Source organism: Salmo trutta, chromosome 5 (assembly GCF_901001165.1).
Source record: "Salmo trutta chromosome 5, fSalTru1.1, whole genome shotgun sequence".
Lineage (NCBI taxonomy): Eukaryota > Metazoa > Chordata > Actinopteri > Salmoniformes > Salmonidae > Salmo > Salmo trutta.
The window spans coordinates 5,434,373-5,445,902 of record NC_042961.1 but is presented as its reverse complement, the minus strand read 5'-3'; the positions used below and the strand labels follow the sequence as shown (position 1 = coordinate 5,445,902).

General features: G+C 42.8%; 1 protein-coding gene across 1 annotated transcript; it reads left to right on the top strand.

Annotated features, from left to right (window-relative positions):
• Positions 1 to 4,118: 4,118 nt before the first annotated feature.
• Positions 4,119 to 9,765, top strand: LOC115193552 (uncharacterized). Its single transcript, XM_029752279.1, has 2 exons — positions 4,119 to 6,976; positions 8,849 to 9,765. The coding sequence occupies exons 1-2, from the start codon at positions 4,859 to 4,861 to the stop codon at positions 8,996 to 8,998; spliced, it is 2,268 nt and encodes a 755-aa protein (XP_029608139.1). The 5' UTR covers positions 4,119 to 4,858; the 3' UTR covers positions 8,999 to 9,765.
• Positions 9,766 to 11,530: the final 1,765 nt, after the last annotated feature.

Here is an 11,530-nt window from a genome sequence, read left to right as displayed (position 1 = left end):
GACGCATACCATTACATATTTGTGATCATTGTTGAGTGGTCCCTGCAGCGTACCATCGCAAATATGTGTTTGGAACAGGAGCAACAGAATGTATGATGCAACACATACGTCTATTCAGCATTATTGTCTTAAAAGCATCTAAACAATATTTTGTGCTATTGTAACAGTGTAGGTTCCGTCCCTCTCTTCGCCACAACCTGGGCTCGAACCAGGGACCCTTGCACACATCAACAACTTACACCCCACGAAGCATCGTTACCCATCGCGCCACAAAAGCCGCGGTCCTTGCAACGCAAGGGGAACAACCACTTCAGGTCTCAGAGCGAGTGATGTCACTGATTGAAATGCTATTAGCGCGCACCACCGCTAACTAACTAGCCATTTCACATCGGTTACACTATTATTCTTCAATTTCACCTTTTATTGTAAAAGATAAATGTGAACTTCCTCATCCAAGCATCATGGAACACATCCACAGCCAAACTCTATAAACCAGTCTAAATAACAGGCAAAAAATAAAGTTAGCGACCTAACAGCTAGACTTGTTTACAATGTACCACATCTCTGGTGAGCACATGAGAGAAATGTAATATTGTTTAGAAAAGAGATACATTTCAGCTAAGCTAACAGCAGCTAAATTCTTTATGATGGCAGCCATATTTGTTTATGTTTAACAAGCTAAAAACTCCCTTATCCCAGAATGCCATTCGCTATAAGATGCAAATAAACAAAGTCAAAGTTGGCTGCGCACATTGCCTGAAAAATATCAACTTAGTATGGCCACTTTTCAGCATATTACAAATCATTGATGTAATTGCTACAGTGTATTCAAGAACCGGAGCACATGACTTGACAAGTCGTTTACAGTTTTTGACAAATCACAAAGCAAATTAAATGCTATTACCTCACAGATCATCACTCCAAATACAAGTTTACTGCCTAGCCGTAGCGCGAAAGCTAAACAGGGTTGCCAGATTTAGTTAAAACCATTTTAGGGGGGTATTCATTTGTGTGTTGTTTTTTTTAATTCCATGGGGGTAGAAATGGGGGAAGGTATCATGAGGGGTTAGGATGGAGGAAATATTACTATGATGGGTGATTTATCAATAAACACAGATGTTTATAATCTGAATAAAAATAAAACTCCTGGGAAGGAGGGGTCTAAGCTGGCAACCCAGAGTAACCATACCTACAATCTAAGTCAGTTATGACAGAAAATCGTAACTCTTGACAGACACTGATAGCCATTGAGTATAGAGATAATGTCCGGTTTCAAAAGGTAACGCCTCACTGATGAGGAGGTACAATAAATATTTTGTAATTCTGAAGAACCTGTGTATGAGAGTGACAATGGTGCCTAGCCCAACCTTGCAGGCAATGAGTATCCCTCACCTTCCCAAGATGCTGGTGCTACTGCCAATCTTGTAGGCTGTAAGGGAGAAGAGGTTGAAGTTGAGGAGGTCCCTCCCCGCTGCTGGAGATTCTGTCACTTCAAACAATCAGAGATAGACTTCAATGACACCCTGTCTGGTGTACAAAGCACCCTGCCTACCTCCTCATAGGCAGAGTGTTTTAAACTGTTCCTTGAGGAATTGGTGGAGAGTGTGGTGAAGGAAACCAACAGGTATGCCAATTATCATATTACAGAAAACCCCAAGGCTCTTTTCAAATGTATGAAATTCAGAATGCCTTTAGCCTACTAAATGTGCATAATTTGTTTGCAAGTATTCTCATGAACTGAAAGAAAAGACTGTCGCTGGCATAAAAGGGAAGTTCTCAAAATGGGTGAACAATACCATCAGTGAAATGTATACATTCCTGGTCACGGTGCTGCGTATGGGGCTAGTGAAGAATGGCTCTGTGAGGGACTACTGGACCACTGACCCCATGCTGCAGACCCATTTTTTCCCAACCCTTATCTCCCAGGACCGCTTCCTTGTCTTGCTGAGTGCGCTCCACTTTATGAACAACGCCACTGCCAACCTCGCCAACCCCCTTCACAAAATCAGGAATGTCCTGGGCAGCTTGACCAGGGCATTTGGAAGAGTTTTTGTGCTTTACAAGGACTTGTGCTTTGATGAGCCTCTCATATGGCTTGGAAAGGGAGGCTTACATTCCGCCAATACATCCCATCAAAGCGTCACAGATTTGGAGTCAAGTTCTCTGTTTACGTGGCTCTCTGACAGGATATGTACAGGACCTGATCATCTACACCGATGCCACCACAGATATAAGGCATTTTGAGGGTCTTGGCATATCTGGGTCAGTGGTGATCACCATACTTATTTATTTATTTAAAAAATATATATATACACTGCTCAAAAAAATAAAGGGAACACTTAAACAACACAATATAACTCCAAGTCAATCACACTTCTGTGAAATCAAACTGTCCACTTAGGAAGCAACACTGATTGACAATACATTTCATATGCTGTTGTGCAAATGGAATAGACAACAGGTGGAAATTATAGGCAATTAGCAAGACACCCTCAATAAAGGAGTGGTTCTGCAGGTGGTGACCACAGACCACTTCTCAGTTCCTATGCTTCCTGGCTGATGTTTTGGTCACTTTTGAATGCTGGCGGTGCTTTCACTCTAGTGGTAGCATGAGACGGAGTCTACAACCCACACAAGTGGCTCAGGTAGTGCAGCTCATCCAGGATGGCACATCAATGCGAGCTGTGGCAAGAAGGTTTGCTGTGTCTGTCAGCGTAGTTTCCAGAGCATGGAGGCGCTACCAGGAGACAGGCCAGTACATCAGGAGACGTGGAGGAGGCCGTAGGAGGGCAACAACCCAGCAGCAGGAGCACTACCTCCGCCTTTATGCAAGGAGGAGCAGGAGGAGCACTGCCAGAACCCTGCAAAATGACCTCCAGCAGGCCACAAATGTGCATGTGTCTGCTCAAATGGTCAGAAACAGACTCCATGAGGGTGGTATGAGGGCCCGACGTCCACAGGTGGGGGTTGTGCTTACAGCCCAACACCGTGCAGGACGTTTGTCATTTGCCAGAGAACACCAAGATTGGCAAATTTGCCACTGGCGCCCTGTGCTCTTCACAGATGAAAGCAGGTTCACACTGAGCACATGTGACAGACGTGACAGAGTCTGGAGACGCCATGGAGAACGTTCTGCTGCCTGCAACATCCTCCAGCATGGCCGGTTTGGCGGTGGGTCAGTCATGGTGTGGGGTGGCATTTCTTTGGGGGGCCGCACAGCCCTCCATGTGCTCGCCAGAGGTAGCCTGACTGCCATTAGGTACCGAGATGAGATCCTCAGACCCCTTGTGAGACCATATGCTGGTGCGGTTGGCCCTGGGTTCCTCCTAATGCAAGACAATGCTAGACCTCATGTGGCTGGAGGAAGGCATTGATGCTATGGACTGACCCGCCCGTTCCCCAGACATGAATCCAATTGAGCACATCTGGTACATCATGTCTCGCTCCATCCACCAATGCCACGTTGCACCACAGACTGTCCTGGAGTGGGCGGATGCTTTAGTCCAGGTCTGGGAGGAGATCCCTCAGGAGACCATCCGCCACCTCATCAGGAGCATGCCCAGGCGTTGTAGGGAGGTCATACAGGCACGTGGAGGCCACACACACTACTGAGCCTCATTTTGACTTGTTTTAAGGACATTACATCAAAGTTGGATCAGCCTGTAGTGTGGTTTTCCACTTTAATTTTGAGTGTGACTCCAAATCCAGACCTCCATGGGTTGATAAATTGGATTTCCATTGATTCTTTTTGTGTGATTTTGTTGTCAGCACATTCAACTATGTAAAGAAAAAAGTATTTAATAAGATTATTTCATTCATTCAGATCTAGGATGTGTTATTTTAGTGATCCCTTTATTTTTTTGAGCAGTGTATTTAACTAGGCAAGTCAGTTAAGAACAAATGTTTATTTACAATGACAGCCTAGGAACAGTGCCTTGTTAGGGAGCAGAACGACAGAGTTTTACTTTGTCAGGTTGGGGATTCGTTCTTGCAACCTTTCGGTTACTAGTCACTATAGTATCTGGTGAATATAACGGATCATCTGTGACTACATATACAATTAGGCAAAACCGAATTGCACGGCGGGAGAATAACGTCACGTTCGTCTGTAGCTGTACCCCAACTAGCCACATCCTCCTTACGAGGGACTTAAAGTGCTACTTAAAAATTCCACTCCGACGCATGCTGCTGCTAGCTCGCAGGCGATTTTAAGAAATAATGCTAAACAGATTTGTGAAGTCAACTTTTTGTGTCTCGATTTTCTTTAAACACAATGCAGGCCAAGGGATTTGCTGTAGTCCACCACCAGTAAAGGTAACGTTACGTTATTTTAGGTAGCTAGCCTAGTAGCAAACTTAACGCTAGCTATGTTACGGACAACTAGCTAGCTTTCTAACAATTGGTTAGCAGTTGCTAACCGCATTAACCTAGTTCGCAAAATACAATAAAAAGTTACATCTAAATACATCGCCAAATACGATTTAGGCGTTTGTTGCCATTTAGCTAGCTAGCTAGGAAGTTGGCTGGCTAGCTTGGTCAGATCAGTTGTATGCTAATTTTTATAGCCCATGTATGTATTGGAAAGACCAGGGTAGTCGCAAATTGGTGAATTATATTTTTTTAGCAGTCTGACAGCGATTCTGATTCCCCGGTGGGTCTGAAATAGAATTTACAGTATTTAACAATATTAAATAAATGACCAATTGCTGCTGGTGACTCGTTGTGCTGTAAAGTGACGTTGACATTCCTTTTTTTTAATAAGTTGTTCTGTCAGATATCTAACAATCGACTGTTCTCAGTTTAGAGATTGTCATCAGGGCTTTTTGATGAGTTTGTTTTTGTAGTTTATTGGTGCAAAATGGATGTTAAGATAGAGGACGATGAAGCAGAGCGATCCCAAGTAACCATTTGGTCTGATTCAATTAATGCCTGCATGGATTACCCACATTCTCCAGTGTCAGGAAACACAGAAGCAAGTTATCTGGAAACCAAAACCGATTCAACATATGAACATGACTATACAGTGATCCAAACTACCAACAATTTATCAGACAGTTATTTTCTTTCTGAGATTGATGTAAAGCTTGAGGAGAATAACATGGGAATATCCCCAACTGTCCCATGGTCTTCATGTTCCTATGTGGGTTTACCAAAAGAGCATTCACATGTATCTTCCATCAGTTCCCAAACAACAAGTCAAGGGCAGATTTTACGTCTTTTCCCTGAAAAGACAGGCACAAGGGATGGGGAGAATAACGCTGTCAAAGTGGTTTATTTCTGTAATGCCCAAGATCCCATTAGCACATCTGAAGGGCATTTTCTCAAAGAGGAGTCATGGCATGGATCACCGTCCAGTGATATTCCCATAGCAAATGTATTCACCCTCTGTGGTTCATTTGAAGGTCAAATCAACCCATCTTCACAGGTGTTTAGCGTAAACCAAACACAGACCAATAATGAATTGCCATTGCCGGCTGAAAATGTTCATCTAGCAAGCCATAGTACTGACACCTCTTCTGTGCTAACCTCACCTGCTACAGAAAGCGGCTGCAATTTAGCTGTATCTACTAGACCGAGGCCTATTCTTTCCGATTATTGTGAACCATTCAACTTTCCTTCTGATGAAGATGAAGACGAAGACTACAATGGCGATGGAAGACGAAGACTGCAATGCCAAAAAACGGTAGAGGATGAATATATACGGCAGTGTCGTGTCAGTTACTCAAGAAAAAAACCAAGACATTTTGGAAACTATTGGAAAGCTCCATATGCAAAGTGCAAGGAAATGGGTGTAAATTTCAATGTTGGATCAGGAGCTAAACAGAAACTTGATTTTCATTTACTGACAAATGGTGTAATGCTTGAGGTGTCTGAATATGCAAAAGAGATTAATAGAGCTCACCAGCATGTTATCTATGATATTCTAGAATACAACTTTGATCTTGGTGTTGGTAATGAAGTACGATATGATTTTTCCAGCCGGACTATGTCAAAACTAAATGGCATGAAAAAGAGTTACAAAAGGACAAGACCTGAGTGGTTAGCAGAAGTGTTTGAACTTCCTGATCCAAAGACAATGAAAGCACGTGCCTACTCTCTTAAATGGGCAAGGTCCAATTTGCATAACAGAATCTCAGAAAATCGAACACCTTTTGACGTCTGCATAAAGGAGGAGCCTGTTGTGGACTTGATATCTCCTCCGCATGTGAAGACTGAAAGCCTCTTTACTGAGACAGATGTAGCACGGTGTGCGGATGAGACCGCACTCCTTGGCCCTGAAAATGGACCTAATGAAATATGGACAAAGGATGAGGCTGATCTGGATGTGATCTATCCTCAACATGTCCAGACAGAAACCGTCTTCACTCAGAAAGACATAACAATGAAGCAATCCTTAATGATGCCCACAATAGAAGAAGCATTGGAGTACCTCTACCCTCTCTGTAAGGAAAAAGGACTTGACCTGGATGTGAAATCTAAATCTGTGAAAAAGGAGAAACTTGACTTGCATCTATTGACCAGAGACATAATGCTTGAATTGGCTGATTTTGCCTCAGATGTGTGTGGAAATTACAAGCAGATTGTCTGTGATGTTCTAGACCAAAATTTTGATCTGGGTTTAGAAGGTGGGAAAACTGTGCTGGCTGACGATATTATGGGTGCGTTATCAGTTTTGAAGGCAAAATCACATTTACAAGGTCAAAAGAGATGTCAATTGCACAAGGATACTTTCATGAAAAAACGACGCAAACGAAAGTATCCTGCAGAGATTTGCCGTAACCAGAATTTCACTCCAGCTTCACTTAGGCGGAAATACCGAAGACTGAAAGAAGTAACAAAAAGGAGGAGGTTGGGTTTAATGAGGAAAAAAAGAGAAATGGACACGTTAATAGCCAGGGTGTCGAAGGGAGGCAATTTGCTGGAAGTCAGACAAGTAGAACCTCATTGGGTCAAGCTAGAGAGCATCTCTGATAAGATTGACCTTGCACTTTGTGCTGATGAAACGAAGCAAAATGTTACCAACTTAGACCAATCAAATGTGAAGTTTAACGCCAAAGAATTGGTGAAAGACTGCTACCCACTCTGTCATGAAATAGGTCTGGGCCTTGATGTTGCATCCAAACCTGCATTCACTCACTGTGGTTCTTTTGAAGCTCAAATCAACCCATCTTCACAGGTGTTTAGCGTCAACCAAACACAGACCAATAATGAATTGCCATTGCCTGCTGAAAATGTTCATCTAGCAAGCCATAGTACTGCCATTCCTTCTGTGCTAACCTCACCTGCTACAGAAAGCGGCTGCAATTTAGCTGTATCTACTAGACCGAGGCCTATTCTTTCAGATTGTGAACCATTCAACTTTCCTTCTGATGAAGATGAAGACTACAATGGCGATGGAAGACGAAGACTGCAATGCCAAAAAGTGGTAGAGGATAAATATATACGGCAGTGTCGTGTCAGTTACTCAAGACATAACCTAATAAATTGTGGAAGGTATTGGAAAGCTCCATACACAAAGTGCAAGGAAATGGGTGTAGATTTCAATGTTGAATCTGGAGTGAAACAGAAACTTGATCGTCATTTACTGACAAATGGTGTAATGGTTGAGGTGTCTGAATATGCTAAAGAGATTAATAGATCTCACCAGCATGTTATCTATGATATTCTAGAATACAACTTTGATATTGGTGTTGGTAATGAAGTACGATATAGTTTTTCCAACCGGACTATGTCAAGACTAAATGGCATTAAAAAGAATTACAAAAAGACACAACCTGAGTGGTTAGCAGAAGTGTTTGAACTTCCTGATCCAAAGACAATGAAAGCAAGTAACTACTCTCTTAAACGGGCAAGGTCCAATTTGCATGACACTGTCTCAAATCGAACACCTTTTGACATCTGCATAAAGGATGAGCCTGTTGTGGACCTGATATCTCTTCCACATGTGAAGACTGAAAGCCTCTTTACTGAGACAGATGTTGCACGGTGTGCGGATGAGACCGCACTCCTTGGCCCTGAAAATGGACCTAATGAAATATGGACAAAGGATGAGGCTGATCTGGATGTGATCTATCCTCAACATGTCCAGACAGAAACTGTCTTCACTCAGAAAGACATAACAATGAAGCAATCCTTAATGATGCCCACAATAGAAGAAGCATTGGAGTACCTCTACCCTCTCTGTAAGGAAAAAGGACTTGACCTGGATGTGAAATTTAAATTTGTGAAAAAGGAGAAACTTGACTTACATCTATTGACCAGAGGCGTAATGCTTGAATTGGCTGATTTTGCCTCGGATGTGTGTGGAAATTACAAGCAGATTGTCTGTGGTGTTCTAGAACAAAATTTTGATCTGGATTTACAAAGCGGGAAAACTGTGCTGGCAGACGATATTATGGGTGCGTTAGGATCAGTTTTGAGGAGAAAGCCGCATTTACAAGGTCAAAAGAGATGTGAATTTGACAAGGATACTTTCATGAAAAAACGTCGCAAACGAAAGAATTCTGCAGAGATTTCCAATGACCAGAAGGCCACGACAGAAACACTTGAGCCGAAATACCAAAGACTGAAAGAAGTAACAAAAAGGAGGAGGTTGGATTTAATGAGGAAAAAAAAGAGAAATGGACTTGTTAATACCCAGGGTGTCGAAGGGAGGCAATTTGTTGGAAGTCAGACAATTTGTCCCATAGCACAATTGGCCCAGCGGTGTCCGGGTTATGGGCAGGTTTGGCCGGGTGGCCTTTACAAGTAGGCCGTCATTGTAAATAAGAATCTGTTCTTAATTGACTTGCCTAGTTAAATAGAAAATAACCTCCATTGGGTCAAGCTAGAGAGCATCTCTGATAAGATTGACCTTGCACTTTGTGCTGATGAAACAAAACTAATTGTTACCAACTTAGACCAATCATATGTGAAGTTTAACACACATGGGTGTAAGAGTGCTACCCGATCTTTCATGAAATCGGTCTGGACATTGATGTTGCATCCTAATCTGTAAAAACGAAACTGGAATTGAATTTACTGAGTAACAGTGTCGTTATCGAGGTTCAAACATACTTGCGTAAGAATCGTTGAGGTAAGACTGGATTGGAAAAGATGGGTGGATATTTTGTTTGCTCTCTGATATTCTAGAATACAATTTTGATCGTAGTTTGCAAAATCAGAGACGTTATCAATCTCAATTATGGATTTTGAGTGAAGTGACGGTTCGGAAACACAAACCTGAGCTCTTGGGAAAGGGTGAAATGTCAAAAGAAGTGTTCATAATACCTAGTGTGATTTCAAAGCCGTGCAACAACAACAAAAAAACTGTGCTTTCAGATAATTTTCCTAAAATAATGTCAAAGAAATCTCAGGAAAAATTGGAACAAGATGCAAGACTGGAATATCCTAATCATGGCAAACACACTATCGCCACGAAGAGCATTTAATCAAAGATTGTTCATGACATGGCTCAACGCCCATTGATATTCTGACAGGAAATGTTTTCAGCCTCCCAGAATTGTCACTACGCATTGCAGAAAATGGTTATTTTGAAATTCAAGTCAATCCAACTTCAGATATATAGTCAAACACCAACCTGACAGCATCAGGCCAACAATCTCCCAAAACATGGTACTGCCATACCTTTTGTGCTATCCTCATCTACAGCAATTGTCTGTAATGTAGAACTACCTACTAGTCCTCCTCTTCCAGCCAATTGTGAATCATTTGAACTTTCCCTCTGAAGTCTACAATGTCAAAACTGTAGAGGATGAATATAAACTCAGCAGAAAAAGTAACGTCCTCTCACTGTCAACTGCATTTATTTTTAGCAAACTTAACGTGTAAATATTTGTATGAACATAAGATTCAACAACTGAGACATAAACTGAACAAGTTCCACAGATATCGGACTAACAGAAATGGAATAATGTGTCCCTGAACAAGGGGGGGTCAAAAGTAACAGTCAGTATCTGGTGTGGCCACCAGCTGCATTAAGTACTGCACTAAATCTCCTCCTCATGGACTGCACCAGATACCCCGCTCTTCCACCAAGGCACCTGCAAGTTTCCTGACATTTCTGAGGGGATTGGCCCTAACCCTTATCCTCCGATCCAACAGGTCCCAGACGTGCTCAATGGGATTGAGATCCAGGCTCTTTGCTGGCCATGGCAGAACACTGACATTCCTGTCTTGCAGGAAATCACGCACAGAAGGAGCAGTATGGCTGATGGCATTGTAATGCTGGAGGGTCATGTCAGGATGAGCCTGCAGGAAGGGTATCACATGAGGGAGGAGGATGTCTTCCCTGTAACACACAGCTTTGAGATTGCCTGCAATGACAACAAACTCAGTCCGATGATGCTGTGACACACCGCCCCAGACCTTGACGGACCTTCCACCTCCAAATCGATCCCGCACCAGAGTACAGGCCTCGGTGTAACGCTCATTCCTTCGACGATAAACGCAAATCTGACCATCACCCCTGGTGAGACAAAACCGCGACTCATCAGTGAAGAGCACTTTTTCCAGTCCTGTCTGGTCTAGCGACGGTGGGTTTGTGCCCATAGGCGACGTTGTTGCCGGTGATGTCTGGTGAGGACCTGCCTTACAACAGGCCTACAAGCCCTCAGTCCAGCCTCTCTCAGCCTATTGCGGACAGTCTGAGCACTGATGGAGTGATTGTGCGTTCCTGGTGTAACTCGGACAGTTGTTGTTGCCATCCTGTACCTGTCCCGCAGGTGTGATGTTCGGATGTACCGATCCTGTGCAGGTGTTACACTTAGTCTGCCACTGTGAGGACGATCAGCTCTCCGTCCTGTCTCCCTGTAGCGCTGTCTTAGGCGTCTCGCAGTACGGACATTGCAATTTATTGCCCTGGCCACATCTGCATGCCTCCTTGCAGCATGCCTAAGGCACATTCACGCAGATGAGCAGGGACCCTGGGCATTTTCTTTTGGTGTTGTTCAGAGTCAGTAGAACGGTGTCTTTAGTGTCCTAAGTTTTTTTTATCTGTGACCTTAATTGCTTACTGTCTTTAAGCTGTCAGTGTCTTAACGACCGTTCCACAGCTGCATGTTCATTAATTGTTTATGGTTCATTGAACAAGCACAGGAAACAGTGTTTAAACCCTTCACAATGAAGATCTGTGAAGTTATTTGGATTTTTACAAATTTTCTTTGAAAGACGGGATCCTGAAAAAGGGAGAAAAAAAAATCTGAGTTTATATTTGTCAGTGTCGTCAGTTACTCAACCTTCCCAAAAATGGTCTGGAAGATATTTGAAAGTGCCAAGAAATAGGCTTAGAATTGAATGTCGGAACTGGAGCAAAATATAATCTTGATTTGCATTTTTACTGACTAATGCCGTAATGGTTGAGGTTTCGGATTTAGGTAAGTGGATTAGTAGAGCTTGCCAACATGTCTGAGATATTCTAGAATACAACTTTGATCTTCTTTTGCAAAATGAGTAACGATATGACTTTTAAAAAAATTGACAGAAGCAAGATGCATTACAAGAGAGAACCTGGGTGGTTAACGGAAGTGTT

Bases quoted from the DNA above. Each gene is read 5' to 3' on its own strand.
- LOC115193552 (XM_029752279.1), top strand. From the start codon at position 4,859: ATGGATGTTAAGATAGAGGACGATGAAGCAGAGCGATCCCAAGTAACC. The intron at 6,977-8,848 runs ATTGACCTTGCA...ATCTCTGATAAG, and splicing joins TAGAGAGCATCTCTGATAAG to ATTGACCTTGCACTTTGTGC.